This window comes from Cnephaeus nilssonii, assembly GCF_951640355.1.
Source record: "Cnephaeus nilssonii genome assembly, chromosome: 12".
Classification (NCBI taxonomy): Eukaryota; Metazoa; Chordata; class Mammalia; order Chiroptera; family Vespertilionidae; genus Cnephaeus; species Cnephaeus nilssonii.
In genome coordinates this window covers 29,083,494-29,110,475 of record NC_137083.1, presented here as the reverse complement: position 1 = coordinate 29,110,475, position 26,982 = coordinate 29,083,494, and the positions used below count along the sequence as shown (strand labels likewise).

General features: G+C 39.3%; 1 protein-coding gene across 1 annotated transcript in view; it reads left to right on the top strand.

Annotated features, from left to right (window-relative positions):
• Positions 1–26,806, top strand: part of GTPBP10 (GTP binding protein 10) — a 36,123-nt gene extending 9,317 nt beyond the window's left edge. The window contains exons 5-10 of the mRNA XM_079786177.1: positions 13,229–13,302; positions 13,919–13,971; positions 18,422–18,529; positions 19,689–19,766; positions 22,300–22,423; positions 24,639–26,806. Of these exons, the coding sequence (XP_079642303.1) occupies positions 13,229–13,302; positions 13,919–13,971; positions 18,422–18,529; positions 19,689–19,766; positions 22,300–22,423; positions 24,639–24,901 (700 nt within the window). The 3' untranslated portion in view covers positions 24,902–26,806. The remainder of the gene's footprint in view (positions 1–13,228; positions 13,303–13,918; positions 13,972–18,421; positions 18,530–19,688; positions 19,767–22,299; positions 22,424–24,638) is intronic.
• Positions 26,807–26,982: the final 176 nt, after the last annotated feature.

Sequence of the window (26,982 nt, the reverse complement as noted above, 5' to 3'; positions counted from 1 at the left end):
TTCCTTTTCCTGGCCCCATTACAGCATTACACAGTGGTCGATACAAGGCCTAAGCAAAAGGTAGGAGAAACTGCTGCCAAGTTGAGTACCAAACTGCCATTCCATTCCTTGCCTTCCCATAGGTTCTTTCTAAGCTCTTTTCAGCTTCCTCTCCAGCCATCTCACTGCTTCTTTTTTTTTTTAATTTAATTTCTTTATTGATTAAGTTATCACATATTTGTCCTCATCCCCCCCATTCCCATCCCACACCCCTCCCCACGCATGCCCCTACCCCCCTGTTGTTCTTAACCACTGGTTAGGCTCATATGCATGCACACAAGTCCTTGGGTTGATCTCTCCCCTTTACCCGCACCCTCCCCTACCCTCCCTCTGAGGCCCGACAGTCTGATCCATGCCTCCTTGTTTCTGGGTCTGTTCTTGTTCATCAGTCTATGTTGTTCATTATTTCCTCTAGATGAGTGAGATCATGTGCTAATAGAAATACACTTATAAGAACCGAAAATGAGAAAAGCAGTAATGGTTATGCTGACAGGCAAATGAGTCAGTCTGTAGTGAGTTTCTTTCTGGGCCAACAGTTCTTTTGAGACCCAACTTCAATGTCAAACAGTTCCTTATGTGTACATGTCAGCACTGACATTTCAGTTCTGGATGGTGGACAAATGGTGGTAATGCAGGTCCGACTCTCTCTGGTTTGGTCCTGGGCAACCTGCAGTGATGCACAGCTGCTGACTGCTAGTATGGCAAGGCGACGTCAGTGTCTTCCATCTCTGGACTGTTTCTCTTCTGACTTCATGGCTGGAGTAGTCCTGTCTATTCCTCTCTGTTGCTGGAATCCACATGGTCTCGGAGTTGTTTTCTGAAAATATAAAAACATATTCTCGACCAAAAGTTAATAAAGGAATATTTCCTATAAATTTGACTTGGGATCCTATTTCATTTTTTGCCCAAATGATTTTCCTCTGGCTTGTTTTGACACCTGTGTGTTTTTCATGGGTGTCTTGCTTTTAGCCTTACAATTAATTTTCTAAAGTATTAATTTTCTAGATGTAATTTACTTACAGGTTATTTTTCCTTACATGATATTCTTCTACAATCCCCCCCCCCCTTTCTTGATTTAAATATTAGGAGGCTTTTGAAAATTTTATAATGTAGTCTTGATGGCTTTTAAATTTTAATTTTTTGCACTATAATATTACTGTTTTAGGTTCATTACATGGTGTGCAATTTTATCATGAGATGAACTACCAATAAAAATTTTAGTTAATACTTTAGGAACACCTTTTTGTCCAATACAATTAATTTTTCTAGCATATTCGCTTGTTTCAACTAGCCAATTTAAATTTGCCTGAAAACTTGACTACTATTTTACTGTCAAATTTAATACTCTAACAACAATCTTATTTTACCCTGTAAATATTAGTGGAAAGGATTATTTGCCTTCTTGAGTAGGTCCTGAGCATTCCTGGTGGTAGGCTGGATTTAGATATCATAAACCCACTTCCCCACACCATGGGTACAAGGCAACTCAAACAATTCTTGTTGGAGTGAGAGGGCAGCTGCTGTCGGCCAAGTCTCTGTCAGTCACCTGGGTCCTGATCTGAGCTGGGCATGGGAAGCACGAAGCAGCCATGGGGGCAGGAGACCTCCCTCAGAAGGGGCTAGGGTTCAGGCCCCTGAAATGTTGGGGGGGTGAGGTTCTGTTCCCCACCTCTGTTGACCCCCAAATTCTCTCCTGATGGCCCCTCTGCGACTGTGTCTGTCTTAGGTTGTTCCTCCCCTGAGGAATCTTACCCGTCTCTGGCTAACCAGCCATCTTCCGGGGCCAAGCAGGGTGATGTGAGGTTCAGTTTTGTCTCCTTGGTAGCCTATGCCCCCGTGGCCTCCATGCCCAGCACCTGCCTTGGGATCCCCTCGCCTGCTGGCGGGGCCCCAGCACTGATCACATATCTTGGGGAACCCGGGTTTCTTCTCCAGGGAGGGCTCAGTTTGCCCCACTGAGCGAGAGACAGATCCATGGCACCAGTCATCACGAGACTTCAACCTCGACATGAACAGACAGCTCATGCAACACCTGTGAGCAATTGAATTGTGAGAAGAGGGTCCCTCTTGGCCTAAAGGGTAAGAGGGACCAATATAGAATGCTCAGGTGCCTGCCCAGGAGGCCCTCTACACAATGAAAGGGATTAAATCCTTACATGTCCTTTTTAAATTGTTGCCAGACATTCAAAGAATCAGTTTGTAAGTTTGCTTGGGATAATTGTATATTATGCTGTTGTAATTCTGAAATATCAAGAGATGTGTTACGTTTGTCTCCAAGCACCAAACATGATTTTTTTTTTTTTTTTTATCCCCAAGGGTGCGAGGAACTATTATAAGTACTGGGGGTGATCCAAATCTGGGAAAAATTTTAATGACAGTGTAGAATAATATCATGTAAGGATATTCTTTGTTCTAGTCCATGGCAATTCCCTTTCAAACTGGCTGTCCATTTCTTTTTATATAGACAAGGTCTTAGTTACATTTTCTGCACCTCTACCAGGGGCAAGTAGTGATAGTAGTGACACCCTTTCTTTGGTGTCCACACAAGCCAGAAACCTCTCTTTAATTGTACACCCAAAGGGGCATTGTTTTGATTTTGTGTCATACCAAAGGGAAGCTGGGTGGAGACCCCTGTGTATTTATACTTTCTTGCCCCACCCATGGACCTCCTGGATGACCAAGGTGTTTGGTATTATTGGTAACTACATTAGTCAGGGGATCAGCCCACGTAAGGGGCCTTACCCATGAAGGGTCAGGAGCATAAGTCCAAAATACTTACCCTCTTGTCCCAGGTAAAATTACCTTACATCTGGTGATTGCTAGCGTGGCTAGAAAGGCGTTCTCAGGCATTCTTGGGTTTCTGGTTACCTCACAATTTCTTCCCTGAGGTTTGACGTTCTGATTGATATTTCTCTGTTTCTGGATCTATTTTTTTCCCCATCAGTTTATGTTGTTCATTATATTCCACAAATGAGTGAGATCATGTGATATTTATCTTTCTCTGCCTGGCTTATTTCACTAAGCATAATGTTCTCCATCTCCATCCATATTGTTGCAAATGGTAAGAACTCCTTCTTTTTTACCGCAGCATAGTATTCCATTGTGTAGATGTACCACAGTTTTTTAATCCACTCATCTGCTGATGGGCACTTAGGCTGTTTCCAAATCTTAGCTATGGTGAATTGTGCTGCTATGAACATAGGGGTGCATATATCCTTTCTGATTGATGTTTCCAGTTTCTTGGGATATATTCCTAGAAGTGGGATCACTGGGTCAAATGGGAGTTCTATTTTAAGTTTTTTAAGGAAACTCCATACTGTTCTCCACAGTGGCTGCACCAGTCTGCATTCCCACCAGCAATGCAAGAGGGTTCCTTTTTCTCCACATCCTCGCCTGCACTTGTCATTTGTTGATTTGTTGATGATAGCAATTCTGACAGGTGTGAGATGGTACCGCATTGTTGTTTTGATTTGCATCTCTCTAATGATTAGTGATTTAGAGCAGGTTTTCATGTCTCTTGGCCTTCCTTCTGTCTTCTTTCGAAAAGTGTCTATTTAGATCAGTTGCCCATTTTTTGATTGGGTTGTTTATCTTCTTTTTGTTAAGCTGCATGAGTTCCCTGTAAATGTTGGAGATTAAACCCTTATCGTTGACATCTTTGGCAAATATGTTCTCCCATGCAGTGGGCTTTCTTGTTGTTTTATTGATGGTTTCCATTGCTGTGCAAAAGCTTTTTATTTTGATGTAGTCCCATTTGTTTATTTTCTCTTTAGCTTCCATTGCCCTAGGAGCAGTATCAGCGAAGAAGTTCTTTTGGCATATGTCAGATTTTTCTGCCTGTAGATTCTTCTAGTATTTTTATGGTTTCCTGTCTTATGTTTAAGTCCTTGATCCATTTTGAGTTTATTTTTGTGTATGGTGTAAGTTGGTGGTCTAGTTTCATTTTTTTGCATGTATCTGTCCAATTTTCCCAATACCATTTATAGAAGAGACTGTCTTGACTCCATTGTATGTTCATGCCTCCTTTGTCAAATATTAATTGAGCATAGTGATTTGGATATATTTCTGGGTTCTCTGTTCTATTCCATTGATCTATATGTCTGTTCTTGTGCCAGTACCAGGCAGTTTTGAGAACAGTGGCTTTGTAATATAGCTTGAAATCTGGTATTGAGATCCCTCCTACTTTGTTCTTCTTTCTCAGGATTGCTGTAGTTATTCGGGATCTTTTTTTATTCCAGATGAATTTTTGGAAAGTTCGTTCTAGGTCTGTGAAGTATGCCGTTGGTGTTTTACTCACTGCTTCTTTACCAGACTCTTCACTGTGAGTCTCTCCTCTTCCCATGCCCATCAAGGTCTTACCAGCAGTGACTTGGAGTTCACAGAGTTCCTGTTGAAGTTGTAACAGGGAAAGATGTGATCCTGGCATTCAGTCTTGCCATTCACATGTAATTTTCCCCCCAATAAAACATAGTTTGAGGTTTATGAGTCATAGGCTCTGTAATACTATGTATTTTTCAAACATTACCAGTTTAATAGGGTTTTATGGATACGGCTGAGAATCCAGCCATTCACTTTCTCATTTGGTAGAAAAATGAGTTTCAAGTTCCATGAAGACACCTTTACAGACTAAGAAAAGCCCAGCAGGGCTGAGTAGTAAAAGTTGGGTGGGCGTGGGGGACTCAGGTGAGACTATTTGTATCAGAATCTCCAGTCTTCGGGAGGCTAACTAGCTACTCTTTATACTGTCTTTATACTGTCTGAGTTTTTGTTCACTCATCTTTAATAGTGAATGGGGAGTTCTCATCTGAAGATGTTGGTAAGATATTGCATTTGCAGTACAACACATGCTTTGGATTTATGAATGCTCTGTGAATGAATGGTAACTGTTAACATGATCATTATATTGCCACCTTATAAGAGGCCATTATAGTGAAATGCTAAGCTTTTCAGAAGTGGGCTTGGAATTATAGTAAATAATTAGCACATCATAATTCTTTTTTTTTTTCTTTCCAATTTTTTTATTAAGGTATTATATGTGTACATATCTTACCATTGCCCCCCCCCACCCCACTCCCATATATGCCCTCACCCCCCAGAGTTTTGCGTCCATTGGTTATGCTTATATGCATGCATACAAGTCCTTTGATTGATCTCTTATCTCCCCCATCTCTCCCTAACCTTCCCCCTGTAATTTGACAGTCTGTTTGATGCTTTACTGTCTCTGTATCTATCTTTTTGTTCAATTTTATAATGTTCTTTATTATCCATAAATGAGTGAGATCATGTGGTATTTTTCTTTCATTGATTGACTTATTTCACTTAACATAATGTTCTCCAATTCCATCCAGGTTGCTGCAAATGATGAGAATTCCTTCTTTTTTATGGCAGCATAGTATTCCATTGTGTAGATGTACCACAGTTTTCTGATCCAGTCATCTGCTGACGGGCACCTAGGCTGTTTCCAAATCTTAGCTATGGTGAATTGTGCTGCTATGAACATAGGGGTGCATATATCCTTTCTGATTGGTGTTTCTAGTTTCTTTGGATATATTCCCAGGAGTGGGATTACTGGGTCAAATGGGAGTTCCATTTTCAGTTTTTTGAGGAAACTCCATACTGTTCTCCACAGTGGCTGCACCAATCTGCATTCCCACCAGCAGTGCACGAGGGTTCCTTTTTCTCCGCATCCTCGCCAACACTTGTCGTTTGTTGATTTGTTGATGGTAGCCATTCTGACAGGTGTAAGATGGTACCGCATTGTTGTTTTGATTTGCATCTCTCGGATAATTAGTGACGTTGAGCATGTTTTCATGTGTCTCTTGGCCTTCCTTCTGTCTTCTTTTGAAAAGATTCTATTTAGGTCTGTTGCCCATTTTTTTATTGGATCATTTATCTTCCTTTTATTAAGATGCATAAGCTGCCTGTAGATGTTGGAGATTAAACCTTTATCAGTGATGCCATTTGCAAATATGTTCTCCCATGTAGTGGGCCTTCTTGTTGTTTTGTTGATGGTTTCTTTTGCTGTGCAAAAGCTTTTTATTTTTATGTAGTCCCATTTGTTAATTTTCTCTTTAGCTTCCACTGCCCTAGGAGCAGTGTCAGTGAAGAATTTCTTTTGGCATATGTCTGAGATTTTGCTGCCTGTGGATTGCTCTAGTATTTTTATGGTTTCCCGTCTTATGTTTAAGTCCTGTATCCATTTTGAGTTTATTTTTGTGTATGGCGTAAGTTGGTGATCAAGCTTCATTTTTTTGCATGTATCTGTCCAATTTTCCCAACACCATTTATTGAAGAGACTGTCTTTATTCCATTGTATGTTCATGCCTCCTTTGTCAAATATTAATTGAGCATAGTGGTTTGGGTCAATATCTGGATTCTCTATTCTGTTCCATTGATCTATATGTCTGTTCTTGCGCCAGTACCAGGCTGTTTTGAGAACAGTGGCTTTGTAATACAGCTTGAAATCTGGTATTGAGATCCCTCCTACTTTATTCTTCTTTCTCAGGATTGCTGTGGCTATTTGGGGTCTTTTTTTATTCCAGATGAATTTTTGGAGAGTTCTTTCAAGGTCTGTGAAATATGCCGTTGGTATTTTAATGGGGAGTGCATTGAATCTATAGATTGCTTTGGGTAGTATGGACATTTTAATGATGTTGATTCTACCAATACATGAACATGGTATGTTCTTCCATCTGTTTACGTCTTCCTCTATCTCTTTTTTCAGTGTCCTGTAGTTTTCCGTGTATAGGTCTTTTACCTCCTTAGTTAAGTTTATTCCTAGGTATCTTAATTTTTTTGGCGCGATGGTAAATGGGATTGCCTTTTTAGTCTCTCTGTCTGTAAGTTCACTATTGGTGTATAGAAAGGCCATAGATTTCTTGGCGTTAATTTTGTATCCTGCTACATTGCCGAATTCCTCTATTAAGTCTATTAGTTTTTTGACGGAGTCTTTTGGATTTTTTATGTACAATATCATGTCGTCTGCAAATAAAGACAGCTTTACTTGTTCTTTTCCAATTTGGATGCCTTTTATTTCTTCTTCTTGTCTAATTGCAGTGGCTAATACTTCCAGTACTATGTCAAACAGGAGTGGTGAGAGTGGGCATCCCTGTCTTGTTCCTGTTCTTAGGGGAAATGTTTTTAGTTTTTGTCCATTGAGTATGATGTTTGCTGTGGGTTTATCATATATAGCTTGTATTATGTTGAGGTATGAGCCTTTTATTCCCATCTTGTTGAGAGTTTTTATCAAGAAAGGGTGTTGGATTTTGTCAAATGCTTTTTCTGCATCAATTGATATGACTATGTGATTTTTATCTTTCAATTTGTTTATGTGATGTATCACGTTTATTGATTTGCGGATATTGTACCATCCTTGCATTCCTGGGATAAATCCTACTTGGTCATGGTGTATGATCTTTCTGATGTACTGCTGGAGCCGATTTGCTAGAATTTTGTTGAGGATTTTGGCATCTATGTTCATGAGGGATATTGGTCTGTAATTCTCTTTCATTGTGTTGTCTTTATCTGGTTTTGGTATTAGGGTGATGCTGGCTTCATAGAAGGAGCTTGGAAGTGTTCCTTCCACTTGAATTTTTTGGAATAGTCTGAGGAGGATAGGTTTTAGTTCTTCCTTGAATGTTTGGTAAAACTCTCCTGTGAAGCCATCAGGCCCCGGGCTTTTGTTTGCCGGAAGCTTTTTGATGACTGCTTCAATTTCGTCCATAGTTATTGGCCTATTGAGCTGTTTAGATTCTTCTTGATTGATTTTTGGAAGGTTATATTTTTCTAGGAATATGTCCATTTCCTCCAGGTTGTCCAGTTTGTTGGAATAGAGTTGTTCGTAGTATTTTGTAACAATCCTTTGTATCTCAGCAGGGTCTGTTGTTATTTCACCTCTTTCATTTCTGATTTTGTTTATTTGGGTCCTCTCTCTTTGCTTCTTGGTGAGCCTGGCTAGAGGTCCATCAATCTTGTTTATCCTTTCAAAGAACCAGCTCTTGGTTTTGTTGATCTTATGTATTGTTTCTTTGGTCTCTATGTCATTTATCTCCGCTCTGATCTTTGTTATTTCCTTCCTTCTGGTTACACTGGGCTTTTCTTGCTGCGCTTTTTCTAGCTCTTTGAGTTGTAGGGTTAAGTAATTTATTACCATTGTTTCTTGTTTTTTGCAATAGGCCTGTAGAGCTATGAACTTCCCTCTCAAGACTGCTTTCGCTGTGTCCCATAGATTTTGGATTGTTGTGTTTTCATTGTCATTTGTTGCCATGATGTTTTTTATTTCTTCCTTGATCTCTCTGGTGACCCAGTCCTTGTTTAATAGCATGCTGTTTAGTCTCCATGTGTTTGATTTCTTTGGATTGTATTTATTGTAGTTGATTTCCAGTTTTATGCCACTGTGATCTGAGAAGATGCTTGATATAATTTCTATCTTCTTGAATTTGAAGAGATTTTGCCTGTGACCCAGCATATGGTCTATCTTTGAAAATGACCCATGTGCACTTGAGAAGAATGTATATTCTGTGGCTTTGGGGTGAAATGTTCTGAAGATGTCAATTAATTCCATCTGGTCTAGTGAGTCATTTAAGATTGCTGTTTCTTTGCTGATTTTTTGTTTAGAGGATTTGTCCAGTGGTGATAGTGGGGTATTAAAGTCTCCTACTATGATTGTATTGCTATTAATCTCTCCCTTGATATCCTCCAGGAGTTTTTTTATGTATTTGGGTGCTCCTATATTGGGAGCGTATATGTTTACCAGAATTATTTCTTCTTGTTGGATTTCTCCCTTTAGTATTATGAAGTGGCCTTCCTTATCTCTTGTTATGGCATTTACTTTGAGGTCTATTTTGTCAGATATAAGTATTGCTACCCCTGCTTTTTTTTCATTTCCATTTGCCTGAAAGATATTTTTCCATCCCTTCACTTTCAATCTGTGTGAGTCTCTTGTTCTGAGGTGGGTCTCTTGTAGACAGCATATACATGGGTCGTGTTTTTTTATCCATTCAGCTACTCTATGTCTTTTGATTGGAGCATTTAGTCCGTTTACATTTAAAGTTATTACTGAAAGGTATTTGTTTGCAGTCATATCTATTTTTGTGTCTGTATTCCTTCTTACCTGTTTATTTCTTCTTTTTACAGTATTCCCTTTAGCAGTTCTTGCATTGCTGGTTTGGTGGTGATAAACTCCCTGAGGCTTTTTTTGTCTGCAAAGCTCCTGATTTCCCCTTCAATTTTGATTGATAGTCTTGCTGGATATAGTATTCTTGGATTCAGTCCTTTGCTTTGCAACACTTTGTATACCTCCTTCCATTCACTTCTAGCTTGTTGTGTTTCTGATGAGTAATCATTTGACAATCTGATGGGTGTTCCTTTGTAGGTAACTCTCTGTCTCTCTCTTGCCGCCTTTAGGATTCTCTCTTTATCATTTATATTTGCCATTGAAATTATGACATGTCTTGGTGTGGGTCTTTTGGGGTTGATCCTGCTTGGGACTCTCTTTACTTGTGTAACTTTTATCTTTCCCATATCCGGGAAGTTTTCTGTCATTATTTCTTCAAATAGATTTTCTAAACCCTGCTGCTCTTCTTGTCCTTCTGGCAGCCCTATTATACGCATGTTACTTCGTTTCATGTTGTCCCGAAGCTCCCTTAGGCTTTCCTCCTGCTTTTTAATTTTTTTCTCCAATTGCTGTTCTGCTTGAGCTTGTTTCTGTACCTGATCTTCTAACTCACTAATTCGGTCCTCTGCTTCTTGTAGTCTACTGTTGAAACTTTCCATGGTGTTTTTGATTGTAGCTATATCACTCTTCATTTCTTCCTGATTCTTGCATAAGTTGTTGATTTTCTCATCCATCCGTTGTATAAATTCAACGACCAGTACTCTGAACTCCTTTTCGGTCATGTTGCAAGCTTCAGTTTCACTAATTTCCATTCTTGGCGACTCCACATTTTCTTTCCTCTGTGAGATATTTCGTTTCCCCATTCTGGCTATTACCAGAAAGCTCAAGTTTCCGTTTGCGTGGACCTGGGCCGTGTGCTGTGGGGACTTCGCTCCACCCGAGTTTCACTGGAGTGCTCTGACACTAGGACGTGTGGCTGCCTTTGGTTGGTGGGAACCAGACTTGCCCAGGGTCAGTGTCCCCAGTGTTCTGTGTGGTCTCGTGTGCACACTTGGAATCAGGGGCCCTGTCTGCACCACACTGTTGGTATGCGCCGAAAATGAGATCCTTAGGATGTGCCAGGAGTCAGAGTTTCCCTGTGTCTGCACCAAGACTCGAGTGTCAAAGTCTCTGTTGCCTTGTGAGGTTTCTCGTTGAGAATCAGGGTCCCTGTGTGTGCACGCACCAACAATTGGGGTCGCTGGCTCTTAGTGTGAATGCGCTGTGAGTCAGGGATCCCAGGCAGCTGTGTCCGGCGTGCCAAATTCCCTGAAGTGGAGCTGCGTCCTGTGTGTGCTCTCTCTACTGAGCCAAACCGGCTAGAGCGCACATTCTTAAAATCCTGAAGGTGAGCTGACTCTGTGGTGCACTCTCCCAAAGTCCCGGAAGGGGGGCGGAGTCCGTCCTGCGCGCCAACTTCCCCGAAGGGAAGCCCTTTTGTGCACGCTCTAAGATTCCCAGAAGGGGGAGCTGTGACCCGCAAGCCAAATTCCCCGAAGGGGAGCCCTCTGTGCGCACTGACAGATTTCCCCGACCGGGAGCTGCTTCTGTCCCGTGCCGCGCCAAATTCCCTAGTGGGGAGCGCGTCCCTGCGCAAAGCTAGGGAGCTTGGGCCAGGGGCGGGTCTATCAGTTACTATGGCGCTCTCGGCGCGCCTGTGAGCACTCAGCAGCTTGGGGGAGGGCCGGGTCTATCAGTTACTATGGCGCTCGCGCGCCTGCTGTGAGTGGGGTAGGCTCTTTGACTCACGGAATTCTGCTGAGAAGTCTGGATTCTTGTTTGTTGGTCTGAAGCTGTGATAGCAGTTCTCTGTGCCCAGTGGCTGCAGGGTCCTGGTTTGTGTCAGAAGCCAGGATCCGCGTCTCAGGCAGCTCTGTTTCCCAAGATGGCGTGGTCTCCGCGTCCGCACCAGCCGCTGAGAAGTGTCCGCTTTGTGCGCGGGGCTGCGCCGTCTAGGACTGCCCAGTTAGGGAGCCCCTTGGAAGACGTGCAGAATCTAACTGACCCTAGCTCACACACACACACACACACCACACACGTCTACACTCTCCTCTATGGGTTCCTCACTCGCACTCTCTCCCTACCTTCCAGCCGGTCGCCATCTTTTTTTTCTCCACATCATAATTCTTAAGCACAATGCTTAACATTTTTCTAGTGCTTTTAAGTTAGATAGCTATTCTTAAAAAGTTACTACTGTGAATACCAGCATAAGCAGAAATCCTTTTAGCTAGTCTCAGCAGTGAAGTGAACCTTTGAAGAAAGGTGTATAACATACACTTGGACTGCTATTGTCAATGCTGACCTTTATATAGGTTGGATTTCAGCCTCTAAAATTTTCATTCTTTACTTTTTAAGAAAAATCTCAACTGTCTGTTCTTCAACCATTAACATCCTTTTTCTTCTCATATTTTGATCTTTTGGAAATACAGTAGATGCTTACATCTTTACTATTATGAAAATAGGATATTGGAAAAAATAAGCAAGTCCAACTAGATGATCATGGATAAAAGGCTGCAATTTACTTTTCAAATAGTTACAAGAGACTGGGTTTGACAGGATATAAGAAAATACTGTATTTCTAAGGGAAGCAAGTCATTAAGAAATCTCACATACTTTGATTCTAAATTTATTATGGAAGTATCTTTTTTTTTATAAGTATATTTTATTGATTTTTTACAGAGAGGAAGTGAGAGGAATAGAGTCAGAAACATCGATGAGAGAGAAACACTGATCAGCTGCCTCCTGCACACCCCCCACTGGGGATGTGCCCGCAATCAAGGTACATGCCCTTGACCAGAATCGAACCTGGGACCCTTCAGTCCGCAGGCTGACGCTCCATCCACTGAGCCAAACCAGCTAGGGCATTATGGAAATATTTTTAATGAAAAAATTGTTAAAAGAGATCTATTAAGAGCTTTTAAATTTTTATAGAATTTGAAATTAATATTTGCAAAATATTACACTGTTATTCCAAATGAAAGTTTGGCAGAGTTTTGAAAGAAGAATTTTCTCAAATTTGAATGACAACTCTGTGAAGGTAGGGATCACATTTGTCTCATTGATTGCTATTTTTTTGGTGCCTATGATATTGCTTGATACAAGTCAATGTTCAATAAATATTTGTTGGATAATTTTTTTATTCAGATATAATTGACATATAATATATCAGTTTCAGGTGATATATACATAGTGATTCAATATTTGTATATTATAACATGTATATTATAAGTCTAGTTAACATCTATCACCACATCTAGTTATGAATTTTTTTCCTATGATGAGAAAGTTTAACATTTACTCTTATGAACCTTTAAATATATAATACAGTATTATTATATAGTAGTATTTACTATAGTCATCATACTATGTATTATATGGTCCATGACTTATATATGTTATAACTAGAAATTTGTATCTTTTGACCCCCTTCACCCATTTTTCCTAACCCTACATCCCCACCTTCAGCAACCACTAATATGTTCTATCTATGAATTTGATTTTTTGTTTATTTAGATTCTATGTATAAATGAGATCATATAGTATTTGTTGTTCATGGTCTGAGTTATTTCACTTAGCACAATGCCCCAAGCTCCATCTGTGTTGTCAAAAGTGGCAATATTTCCTCCTTTTTACAGTTGAATAATAACTCTCTCTAAAAAAAGTCAGTTTAAATAAAAGGGTTTTTTAGACCATTTATAAGTAGTATTTTATCAGCAGTTGCTAGAGATTGTAGATTACAGGTATTTTTATTAGTTTTTTGTTGTTGTCCTATGCTTTACTAGTTTTATTTACATAATTTGAATTATTTATTCACAATACTAAAACATTTTCAGTGTCCAGCATGAATTTATCTTTACCTGTTTCATAAGTATATTTTGTTCCTCAAGTGTTTCAAGATTATTTTAAAGTAAACTCTCTTTTTTTAATCCCAGAAACATTCAAGAAATTAGCTTTTTAAATGTTAAGAATTCAGAGATAAACAATCTTAATAGTATGATATTTGTTGCAATGTATAAATTCATTTTCTCATTTCAGATTCCCAAATGCTGGAAAATCCTCTTTGCTAAGTAACATTTCTCATGCAAAACCTGCAGTTGCAGATTATGCATGTAAGTATAATTTGTTTTGTATTTTAATGTGTATTGGTGAATTTTTAAAAACTAATCTTTCTCGTAGTATGAATAAAATGACAACTCATGAGGGTAGCCTTATGAGTTTGAAATCTCTTGGCAGAATATATGCATTTCCCATTATTCTTTGAAACTTCTGCTGCCCTCAGCAGTACCTAGTACTTGTTACTTACTTTGTTGCATTTACTTTTCTGTTGCATAATTATTTATTTATTTGGTTTAGTTATGATTTTAAGAGGCTAGTGCAGAATTGGTGAGGCTTGAAGATAACTAAATGTGAAAGGACTAGACCAGACATAGTGATAGAAGTCTAAATTCTGGCCCACCCACCATGCTTCTTCAAGTGCAACAGAGGAACTTTGAGGCCCACTAATTAGATTGGACTGTGCATATTATAAACATCTGTGTTTGTTCTATTCCAAGTTCATTGTACATAGCAAAGATAATGTACGTTCTATATCAACAAATGAGAACTAACCTGAATTAACTTGTTCACAGAAAAGAAATATATTTTACTTTATACATAATGCTAAGACAGTTTTAAGAGTATCGCCCTTTATTTTTGGCTTTATTTATTATTGCTTTTTTCTTTTAGTTACAACATTACAACCTGAACTTGGAAAAATCATGTATAAAGATTTCAAACAGGTGGGTATTTTTAAAGTAAGACACTTGTAAAAAAATTAAAATAAAGTAACAGACTTGGTTGGAAGTGAAAGTACTTGCTTTTGGTACTTGGACTTTATATTTTACTTGTTTCTGTGGTGCTCAGGGGAGAGGGACAGTTGCAAGATTTTGTTTTTAATAAGTGAGACTGTGATCAAGTCAATAATGAGTACTATCAGTAAAATATTGTATAAGAATGTAGCTTTTTAAAATAGGTATTATTTTTTATATTTTTTAAAAATTTACTGGGGTGACATTGGTTAATAGTTATATAGGTTTCAAGTGTACAATTCTATGCTACATCTGTATATTACATCACATGCCCACCACCTAAACTTGACTCATCTTCCATCACCACATATATGATCCCCTTTAACCTTTACTACCCCTCAACCCCCCTTCCTTCTGGTAACCAGCTTACTTAGTCTGTATCTATGAGTTTTTGTGTGTGTATTTTTCTTGTTTGTTCATTTGTTACTTTCAGTGTTATGTCCCATATATGATTTCACTTATATGTGGATTGCACTCATGTGAAAATGTAACTTCTTATTCTTTGGAAGTTTAAGTCCAGTTTGTCATAACATCATATCTTCTTTATTTTCTTTCTTTTTTTATATCCTCACCCAGGAATACGTTATTTTTTATTTTAGAGAGAGAAGAAGGGAGAGGGAGAAAGAGAGAGAGAAACATCATTGTGAGAAAGAAACATCGATTGGTTGCCTCCCATACCCCGACTGGATGACACTACGACACACCAACCAACTGAGCCACGTTGGCTAGGGCCTCTTCTTTATTTTCTTCCTTTTTAAAAAAATATACTTTTATTTATTTCAGAGAGGAAGGGAGAGGAAGAGATAGTAACATCAGTGATGAGAGAGAATCATTGATTGCTGCATGCCTCCTGCACACCCCCTACTGGGGATCAAGTCCACAACCCAGGCATGTACCTAACTGGGGATCGAACCGTGACCTCCTGGTTCATAAATTGACGCTCAACCACTGAGCCATGCCGGCTGGGCTTCTTTATTTTCTTAATCTCTGTGCTCATTGCAAGTCCATATTTACTTCCATGTTTGATTATTAAGTTTCATTAACTAAAAACATTTTTTAAAGTTCATGGAAATGGTTTTATTTCAACTTTCTCTTTAGAAAATTTTTAGTTGAATGCGATTTTGGCCTTTTCTAACTATTAAAAATTATTTTTCTTTAATAAGGAAGAACTGTAGATCTTTTTCGTAATTAGACTAAAACAAAAATATGTAATGTACGATCAGCAATCGTGTTCCTTGGTATTTGCCCAAATGAGTTGAAAACTTATGTCCAAACAAAAACCTGCACACACGTTTGTAGCGGCTTTTTTGATAATTGCCAAAATTTGGAATCAATCAAAGTTGCCCTTTAGTAGATGAATGGGTAAATGTTGGCAAATCCAGAAAATGGAATATTATTCAGCACTAAACAGAAATGTGCTACAAGCTATGAAAAGACACAAAGGAATCTTTTTTTAAATGTTACTGGCACTTTATTTTTATTTATTTATTATTATTTTTTATTGATTTCAGAGAGAAGAAGGGAGAGGGAAAGAGAGCTAGAAACATCAATGATGAGAGAGAATCATTGATTGGCTGCCTCTTGCACGCCCCCTACTGGGGATCAAACCTGGAACCCTTCGCTTTATCCACTGAGCCAAACCAGCTAGGGCGACACAAAGGAATCTTAAATGCATATTACTAAGTGGAAGAAGCCAGTCTGAAAAGGTTGCATACTGTATGACTCCAATTATATGAGATTTTGGAAAAAGGCACAAAAACTATGTAGATAAGAAAAAAAAATCAGTGGTGGCTAAGAATTAGGGGGAATGGAAGGAAGGGAGGAATAAGCAGAGCACAGTGGATGTTGAGGGCAGTAAAACTATTCTGTATGATACTATAATGGTGGATATGTGTCATACATTTGTCAAAACTCATAGAAAGTGCAAAACCAAGAGTGAATCCTAATGGACTTTTGGTGATGATGTATCAGTGTTTCATATAATCCATTGACATAATCCAAAAGAAATAAGATTTATATTGATTTAACAGTGGTACAACAGTAAAAAATTAATAAAATTTTAACAGTTATATAGAATATTAAATACTAAGCAATTATAAATACAAGGTAATATGAATATAGCAAACAATACTTAGAGAAAAAGAGAGCATTGTTTGTAATTTTTAAGGGTAATTACTAGAGAACCTTCAAACAAAATTTCAGGACATGAGACCTCTGCAGTGTACACTGCTTTGTCACATACTGTGAAATCTTTATTCACAGAAGTGTGTGTAGAGCAGTGTTTCCCGTACCTTATTGCTATTCAGAATGATTTGGGTAGTTTAAGAATAACAATGATAAATGAAGCCTGCACTCTGGAGATTTGAAACCAGATCTCTTAGGTGTGGGGTCTGCGCATCTGTAATTTATAAAACTGATTATGATGTGCAGTGAGGTTTGAAAACCACAGATGTAGGATAATGGCTAATAATGCTTAAAGGAAAATAAGGATGCTATATCCTTTACTTTTTAGGGGTGGTCAATAGTCCTCCTGATAGATTATGAATAGGAAAGGAACATTAACTACATGTAGAATTTAAAACTTAAAACTGCAGAACTGTTTTAAGTAAATGCTAGCTGAATTAATATCTTTGAGCACTTTTAAGAATTTAGAAAGTTGAAATTCTATGGAAACTTCACATTAAACAATGTAATTTATGGAATTCTAACTAGAATTTTGTGATTAATAACTGTTAAATTAATCCCTAAAGTTCCAGATTGTTAGATTAATAATTAAAAATGGGACTCTACGTGCCCCTGGGTCCGGGGGAAGCTAGATCCCGGTTCCGGGTGAGGCCGTGGGCCCCTGGATCCGGGTGAGCCTGGCCCCGGGTCCGGGTGAGGCCATGGGCCCCCGGATCCGGGTGAGCCTGGCCCCGGGTCCGGGTGAGGCCGTGGGCCCCCAGATCCGGGTGAGCCTGGCCCCGGGTCCGGGTGAGGCCGTGGGCCCCTGGGTCCGGGTGAGCCTGGCCCCGGGTCCGGGTGAGGCCGTGGGCCCCTGGATCCGGGTGAGCCTGGGTCCCGGGTCCGGGTGAGGCCGTGGGCCCCTGGATCCGGGTGAGCCTGGCCCCGGGTCCGGGTGAGGCCGTGGGCCCCTGGATCCGGGTGAGCCTGGCCCCGGGTCCGGGTGAGGCCGTGGGCCCCTGGATCCGGGTGAGCCTGGCCCCGGGTCCGGGTGAGGCCGTGGGCCCCTGGATCCGGGTGAGCCTGGGTCCCGGGTCCGGGTGAGGCTGTGGGCCCCTGGATCCGGGTGAGCCTGGGTCCCGGGTCCGGGTGAGGCCGTGGGCCCCTGGATCCGGGTGAGCCTGGCCCCGGGTCCGGGTGAGGCCGTGGGCCCCTGGATCCGGGTGAGGCCACGCGACCCTGGGTCCGGGGGAAGCTGGAGCCCGGGTCCGGGCGAGGCCGTGTGCCCCTGGATCCGGGTGAGGCTGGATCTCGGGCCCAGGAGAGGCCACGCGCCCCTGGGTCCGGGTGAGGCCATGCGCCCCTGGGTCCGGGTGAAGCTGAATCCTGGGTCTGGGCGAGGCCGTGTGCCCCTGGATCCGGGTGAGGCTGGGTCCCGGGTCCGGGTGAGGCCATGGGCCCCTGGATCCGGGTGAAGCCGTGCCCCTGGGTCCGGCCGAGACCAAACCAGAGGGAGTCGGACCTGCATTACCACCATTTGTCCACCATCCAGAGCTGAGGGGTCAGTGCCGACATGTACTCATAAGGAACTGGTGGACATTGATATTGGGTCTCAAAAGAACTGTTGGTCCAGAAAGAAACTCACTACAGACTGACTCATTTGCCTGTCAGCATAACTATTATTGCTCGTCGCACATTCAATTCTTATGAGTATATCTCTAGTGACACATGATTTCGCTCATCTAGGGGAAATGATGAACAACATAGACTGATGAACAAGAACAGAACCAGAAACAAGGAGGCATCGATCGGACTATCGGGCCTCAGAGGGAGGATAGGGGAGGGTGGGGGGAGGGGGGAGAGATCAACCATAGGTCTTGTGTGCATGCATATGAGCCTAACCAATGCTTAAGTTCAACAGAGGGTTGGGGCATCCATGGGGAGGGGTGTGGGATGGGAATGGGGGGATGAGGACAAATATGTGACACCTTAATCAATAAAGAAATTTAAAAAAAAATGGGACTCTAATTTCTGATAAGAAAGGATTTTGATTCTTAATACATTTTGTTGTAAAGGTATTTTGGCTTTATAAAGATGCAGTGGTAATCACAAGTCAGGACCTGTTGATACTCAAATACCATGAAAATTTTTTTATGTAATTCTACTTACGGTTTTCATGTATTTTTCTTTTTTATCAAACCATTTAACTTTGTATTAGATATTGGTAGCTGATCTTCCTGGTTTAATAGAAGGAGCACATGTGAACAAAGGAATGGGCCACAAATTCCTCAAGCATGTAGAAAGAACTAAACAACTGCTTTTTGTTGTAAGTCATATGTATATCAATGAAATATTCAACTGAATATGAAAATCAATGAATGTAGTTTTCTTAGAAATTTATAATAAAGTGGTAGCATATGTGATTCCACTAAGTGTTTAAATGGGGGTCAAATACCATAATCTTTGTTTATAATATGGGGGTGGAAATGGCATTATTTACTATATCAGATGTAAGTTTGGCCATACTTGTCAAGGTTTAATTCCTTAAGATTTTCACCATAGCACTGTATTATATAGTGTCTTTTTCCTATTTTATTGGTGGTGTTAGATTATACATAGCTGACCCTCGAACATCATGGGTTTGACCTGTGCAAGTCCACTTAGATGCAGATTTTTTTCTATAAATACCTGTACTGTTTTTGATCCATAGCGTTGGGAGTCCACCAATGTTGAGAGCTGACTGTATGCATTAATCTATGCCATTTTATATACGGGACTTGAGCTTACACAGGTTTTGGTATCTGTGTATGGGTCCTGGAACTAATCCCCCGAGGGTACCCAGGAACTATAGTCAAGTTTTGGGGGAGGCAAAAATTATACACTTATTTTTTGACTGTGCAGGGTGGAATAGGTGTTGGTGTCCCTAACCCCCAAGGTGTTCAAGGGTCAGCTATTTATGACACTGTTCATATTAATGTAAATTGTCTTATCTATACTAGTTTTTCATTGTATTAATGGTTGTGATTTTATCAGAATAATTATAGTTATCTTGACACTTCACTTTCTCTTATTTTGTTTTTTGTTTTGTTTTTTTGTTAATCCTCACCTGAGGATATTTTTTTCATTGACTTTTTTTAGAGAGAGTGGAAGGGATGGGGGAGGAAAGAGAGAGAGAGAGAGGAGAAACATTGATGTGAAAGAGACACATCAATTGGTTACCTCCCAAGGCACCCCAACCAAGGCTGAGATTGAACTTGCAGCCGAGGTACCTTGACCAGGACTCAAACTGGAGATCCTTTGGTGTGCAGGCCGGTGCTCTAACCACTGAGCAGTGTTGGCCAGGGCTCTCTTATTTTGAATTACTAAATTACCAGTAGAGTATAGATTGAGAAATTTTTTTTAGCTTGAGAGAATAAAACATTTCAAAACAGAAATATGTAGCTAATCTTATGTTAAAGGCTGTCTCTTTCCCTGTTTTATTTTAGGTTGATGTTTCTGGATTTCAACTTTCTTCTCGAACTCCATACAGAACTGCCTTTGAAACTGTATTACTGCTTACAAAAGTAGGTTTCCTTTTGCTCTTTTACTGCATTCTGCATCTGGTCTAATATATAGGTACATAAGACTGTATGAAATGACAATAATTTTAATAAAATATTTTCCACCTTTACTGTTTGAAGCTTTGATGATAAAGAATTATCTAAACTTGCTGTCTCCAGTTCTTCAGTATTAACCTGCTCCTCAAACTATTGCAACCAATAAAACCTTCTTTATTGCATACTTCTCAAACCTTATCTTGCTTGAACTTTTACTCTTACTTCTTAGACTATTTCTCAGTCTACTTTTTATGCTCTTTCCTGCTTATTTTTTAAAAATATATTTTTATTGATTTCAGAGAGGAAGGAAGAGAGAGAGGGAGATAGAAACATCAGTGATGAGAGAGAATCATTGACTGGTTGCCTCCTGCACACCCCACATGGGTTCGAGCCTACAACCCAGGCATATCCCCTGAACTGTGACCTCCTGGTTCATAGATTGACGCTCAACCACTAAGCCACCCTGGCTGGGCCTTTTATTCTTTAATTAGCATTCATTTAAGAAAATATACTGATGACTGTCAAATCTGTATCTGATCCCCAGATCTTTTGGTTAAGCTTTAGACAGGCCTCTTGGACATCTTTTTTTTTTTTAAAGTATATTTTACTGATTTTTTACAGAGAGGGATAGAGAGTTAGAAACATCGATGAGGGAGAAACATCAATCAGCTGCCTCCTTGCCCTAACCGGTTTGGCTCAGTAGATAGAGCATTGGCCTGCGGACTCAAGGGTCCCAGGTTCGATTCCAGTCAAGGGCATGTACCTTGGTTGTGGGCACCTACCCAGTAGGGAGTGTGCAGGAGGCAGCTGATTGATGTTTCTCTCTCATCGATGTTTCTAACTCTCTATCCCTCTCCCTTCCTCTCTGTAAAAAATCAATAAAATACATTAAAAAAAAAATTCATCTGCCTCCTGCACACCCCCTACTGGGGATGTGCCCGCAACCAAGGTACATACCCTTGACCGGAATCGAACCCGGGACCCTTGAGTCTGCAGGCCGATGCTCTATCTACTGAGCCAAACCGGCTAGGGCTCTTGGACATCTTTGATTGCATATCCCATTAACTTCTCAAACTTAATATGTATAAAACTGACCCCTTTTTCCCTTTTAATTCTCCCGCCTCCTCCAGAACTTTACTGAGTATGTAAGCAGGAAACCTGGATGGTGGTCTTAATTCTATCTTTCTCACCACCTGTATCAAGCCCTGTCAGTTTTACCAGTATATCCTAAATTATGCTGAAGTCATCTGCTTGTTTTCATCCACACTGTTTTACTCATCAACCCCTCTCATTAGAATGTTGTAAGTCCCTCCTATCTGGTCTCTTTGCTTCCAGTCTCATTTCCCTGTAATCCATTTTTTTATGAGGCAGCTCGAGTGAGCTTTGTACAAGAACCAATCTGATGTTTGTTCTCTGCTTAAAATACTTCAATGGTGCCCCATTGCTATTAGGTTAAAATCTAACCTGACTGTGGTGTATGAGGTCTGGTAAGGTTGGACTCCTTACTTAGCAGTCTATTTTTCTCTGCCTGCCCCTCTTCCATTCTATATCCAGCCCTATGATTTCTCTCTAACACTATGTGATGTTTCTTATCTCCAGGACTTTGTATATTCTATTAATGTTAACTCCCTTTTTAACATTTTGAGGAACTGCTAAACTTTTCTAGAGTGGCTGCACCATTGCACCATTTTACAATTCTACTTGCAATGTATGAGGTTTCCACTTTTCCCACATTAATATCTACGCTTAGATATTAATTGTTATTGTCTATCTTTTTATTTTAGCCACCCTAGTAGGAATGAAGTGGTATTTCATTATGGTTTTGATTTATATTTTTCTAGTGATTGATGATGTTGATCGTCTTTTCATGTGCTTATTAGCCATTTGATGTCTTTGGAGAAATGCCTATTCAGATTCTTTGTGCATTTTTTAATTGGGTTATTTGTCTTTTTATTGCTCAGTTTTAAGAGTTCATTATATTTTTGATTCAAGTCCCTTAACAGATACACAATTTGCAAATGTTTTCTCCTGTTCTACCAGTTGCCTTTTCACTTTCTTTATGGTATGTTTTGAAATACAGAATTTTAAATTTAAATTAAGTCACATTTGTCTATTTTTTCTTTTCCTTATGCTTCTTGGTGTCATAGCTAAAAAACTATTGCCTAATTCCTGATCATGAAGATTTTATTCTATTCAATTCTAAATGTTATGTGTGTGCTTAGTAGAATTCCAGATATTTGCATTTGGCTCAAGACACAAATCACAGCTATCTCTAGGATATTACATAAGCCAAAATATATTGACACATGACCTAACTATTAAACATTTTCTGAGTTTCCTTTGTTAATTAATTTTGTGGTGGTTGGGATTTATTGCGTTTCAGAGATGTGACTGGGCTCTAGATTACCTAGGCCTACAAGGTAAAGAAAGATATTAACAAATAGGTAACCTATATAGATATTTTAACAAAATTACTTGGTCTTTCTTTTTTGATTTAAAGGAGTTGGAGTTGTACAATGAGGAACTTCAAGCAAAACCTGCACTCCTGGCAGTAAATAAAATGGACTTGCCAGATGCCCAAAATAAATTCCATGAACTGATGAACCAACTCCAGAATCCTAAAGGTAAACTGATTCATTCATTTAATGACAGTGTAATGAATACCTGATTTGCACCAAGTGATACAATCAGTGGAAAAGAAAACTGACAGTTACTACTCTTAAAAAAAGTATGTTTGATGACAGAACCCATACCGTATGAAACATTTACATAACATTATAATGTAATACCAAGTTTCAGAATGTGTGATGTTCTGAATGAAAGGAGACAAAGAAGTAAAAGATCATTTGAGCTGAAGAGGTTAGGCTTCATGAAGAAGTAAAACTTAAACGGGGTCCTTACTAAGTTATTTGGATCAGAAGAGGAAAAAGTCAGCATCTTCCTGTAAATCTTTCACCTTAACATACTTCACAGGTTCTAGAACTCTATTCCCCTAGTACACAGTAAATTTAAAACAGCTAATAGTTCTAAAGACGTACTTTATGTGTCTTTGCAATGTCAGCTCTATGGGTCTTCAAAGGAGAACTTGAGTACATGTCTATGTACAGAAAAATAGATGCTGTTACTCCAAAAGGATTTATTTGTTTGAAATTTCTTTCTAAATGGATCACTTTGTATAAAGGAACTTAAAGGGTTTCTCCAGTTCGGCTGGTGTTGCTCAGTGGTTGAGTGTCAACCTATAAACCAGGAAATCGTGGTGGGATTCCAGGTCAGGGCACATGCCTGGATTGTGTACTCGATCCCCAGTAGGGGGCATGCAGGAGGCAGCCGATCGATGATTCTCATCATTGATGCTTCTATTTTTCTCTCCCTCTCCTTCTTCACTCTGAAATCAATAAAAACAATTTAAAAAATAAATAAAAATACACAGGGACTCTCCACTGTCTTTAATATTGAACTTTGCAGAACTCTCTACAGTGATGATACTTTCGTTTTATTGCATCTAGAAGAGAACTTCTTCATGGACAAGGAAATGTAGGGAGGATAGCAAGTGGCTAACATGTTTTTAAATAGTACTAATTTCTCTGTTTTTATCCCTGGGGAAAAAATTGGGGAAAATAAATTATTAGGAATAGCAGACAACACCAGCAGGTTCTTTTACTGCTCAAAAATATTTCCCTGGTGCAACTTACATATTGAAGCTGTCCTTGAGTTATTTTTGGGATATACATATTCCCTGGAATTAGTAAATAGTCTTTATTCCTTAATGTCATTTGCTTTATGAGATCATTAGATCTGTTTGCTAGATGGTCTTGAAGAAGGCATTTTCAGAGGAGGTACCAGAAGAGACGGTAACTCAAGAGTTTGTGGCTGTTTTGGACCATCAAAAACACATTTCTGAGTTTTACTCTCTGGACTTCTTTTTAAAATATATATATTTTATTGATTTTTTATAGAGAGGAAGGGAGAAGGATAGAGAGTTAGAAACATCGATGAGAGAGAAACATCGATCAGCTGCCTCCTGCACACCCCCTACTGGGGATGTGCCTGCAACCAAGGTACATGCCCTTGACCGGAATCGAACCTGGGACCCTTCAGTCCACAGCCCGACAGTCTATCCACTGAGCCAAACCGGTTAGGGCTCTCTGGACTTCTTGAGGGCAAATGAATCTCAGAAACCAAACTCCCTGTTGGCTTGTCCATTCTCTTTCAGTCCAGCCTTTGCAGTTCATGTCAGTATTGACCCATCCCATTGTATGCCACCCCTCTTCCCATTGCCTTGGTGGTCTGGGAGAGGAAAAAGTAATAGGACATCTCTCAGCCACTGTGGAGTGATAGAGTAGACTCATCTGAAATGCTCTCCCCTTGAATTACCCCCACACCTTTCTCAATTTTAATATGGCTCCTCATACCAGTGCCTATACTTTAGGGCAGTTAAAGGCCATCCATGTACGGAGGCAAGCTAGAGTATCCCAAATCATAAATGATGTTGTTTTTATAGAAAGGTTCTTTCAGAGAATCTATGTAGCCTCACTTTAGCAAACACCCCCTCCCCCAAAGCGACTTGCTTCTGTAAGTAAATCATCTTCTGTGATTCTTTTATTTATACTTAATTTGGTTTAAAATACCTTCATCCAACAAATATCTACCATGTGTCAAGAACCTTACCATTGTCACTAGTAAAAACCAAGGTTTCTGAGAGCGTATTAGAAGAGAAGGAAAAAGGAATTAAAAATGCTGTTTTTGGTTTCTTGGTTCACAAATCAAACCTTTAACGTAGTTCTGACTTACTTCAAAGACAATGAAAACCAGCATAGTTTTGTGTTTTTTTTGTTTCAGATTTTCTGCATTTGTTTGAAAATAAGATGATTCCAGAGAGGACAATGGAGTTCGAACATATCATCCCCATCTCTGCAATTACGGGAGAAGGAATTGACGAATTAAAGAACTGCATAAGGAAATCTTTGGATGAACATGCAGACCGGGAAAATGACGCATTTCATAAGAAACAGTTGCTTAATTTACAGATTTCTAATACAGTATCTCATAGTGAGCCACTATCAAGGAATGCTGTTACTAGTTTCAGAATGGATACAATTTAAATCCATGAAATTGTGTTCATTTGAAAACTTTTCCACAGAGTATTATGTATTCCACAGTTATTACTAACCTTCATATATACACCATCATTTGAGAACCATATCTTTTTAACTTGTTTATAGTTAAATGTACCAATAGTTTTTAAAAAGTGAAAGCTGAAAATGACAGTTTACAATTTTATAGCCAATCTACCTACTATAATAAAAACCTCTGATATTTCTGTACTTACGATGTCTAGTGAGATCATTTTTAAAAAATATATGAAAGGATTTCTCAAATATTATTAAAGTGAGCAACTAGGTATTGTTTGTTTTGAGTCTATCGTGTACCTGGTTCAATTATGAAGAGTTCTTATTTTAAGAAAATCTAAAAACCCTAAATTTGAACATAATGTTCAGTGATAACAAAGATCACTGATAATATTTAACAGACAGCAGCAAATAGATTTCAGCTTTTGAAAACTTTTCCTTTTTATTTACTTTAAACTTATTTATTTATTTATTTTATTGATCTCAGAAAGACGGAGAGAGAATCATAAATTGGCTGCCTCCTGCACACCATCCACTGGGGATCAAACTTGCAAACTGGGCATGTGCCCTGACTGGGAATTGAACTGGTGACCTCTTGGTCCCTGGTCAGTTCTCAACCACTGAGCCATGCACTGGGCTTAAACTTATTTTTATTGTTGAGGGTATTACAAATGTCTCCCATTTTATACCTCCACCCAGCTTCTGTCCCACCCCAGGCCTTCACTGCACTATTGGCTGTGTCCAGGGGCTGTGCATATATGCATATAAGTTCTTCCCACTGCCCCTACCCCGCTTCCCTTGTCAATCCATTTCATGCTTACATGTCTCTGGACTTATTTTGTTCATCAGTTTATTTTATTCATTAGATTCCATATATAAGTGAGATCATGTGCTATTTGTCTTTCTCTGACTTGCTTACTTCACTTACCATAATAATTTCCAGGTCCATTCATGCTGTCTCAAAGGGTAAGAGTTTTTTTACAGCTGCATAATATTCCATTGTGTAAATGTACTGTAGCTTTTTTATCCACTCATCTATAGCACTTCGGCTATTTCCAGATCATAGCTATTATAAATAACACTACTATGAATATAGGTGTGCACATATTCTTTCTGATTGGTGTTTCATGATTTTTAGGATATATTCCCAGGAGTGGGATTGCTGGGTCAAATGGCAGTTCCATATTTAATTTTTTTTAGGAAATTTTATACTGTTTTCCACAGTGGCTGTACCAGTCTGCATTATCACCAGCAGTGTACTAGGATTCCTTTTTCTCCACATCCTCGCCAGCACTTACTGTTTGAACATTTTCTTTTTTAAGTATAAGAGTATTTTTTCTTACTTTGGAGCCGATTGGTATATGACTCATTTTTTTATGGCCTAGTCTTTTTCATTGCCTACTTTCACATTTTAGTAAAGAGAAAATAAAATAGGAAGTGCAAACTTTAAACAATTTATCAATCATAAATGTATTCTTCAGATTTTAACTTCTGAGTTTCAAAAAATATTTATAAATAGGACACTTTTCTTAATGAGTTTTATTGTAAAATATACATGTTCGCGGTAAAATATAAAATGTAACCAGTGCAGCCTGGCTGGCGTGGCTCAGTGGTTGAGTGTTGACCACTATGATAGCCAATAAATTGAAATCCTGTATTAGTGAATAGAATATAAAGGATTCAAAAGTCTTACTAGTATATAAGACTAATTAGATTTAAAAAATGATGAAGGGTCATGATGCCTACTACTTTCAAATGATCACACACACAGTAAATGGAAATAAGGTAAATGTGGCAAATGTTGATAATTGTTGAATATAGAAGGTAAGTGTATGAGTGTTCGTTGTACTATTTAAATTCTCTGTACCTTTGAACATTTTCAAAATAAATTATACAGTTTGAGCTCTTTTCCACTTCGTGCCTTGGTAAATACTTGGAGGGGAAAAACGTATTAAAGATGTTTTGCTAACAAACCTTACAGATAAATCACATTTAGTCGGAAATATTGACGTGGGTATCCAACTCAAAACTACCTTTAGTGTGTGTTTTTTTCC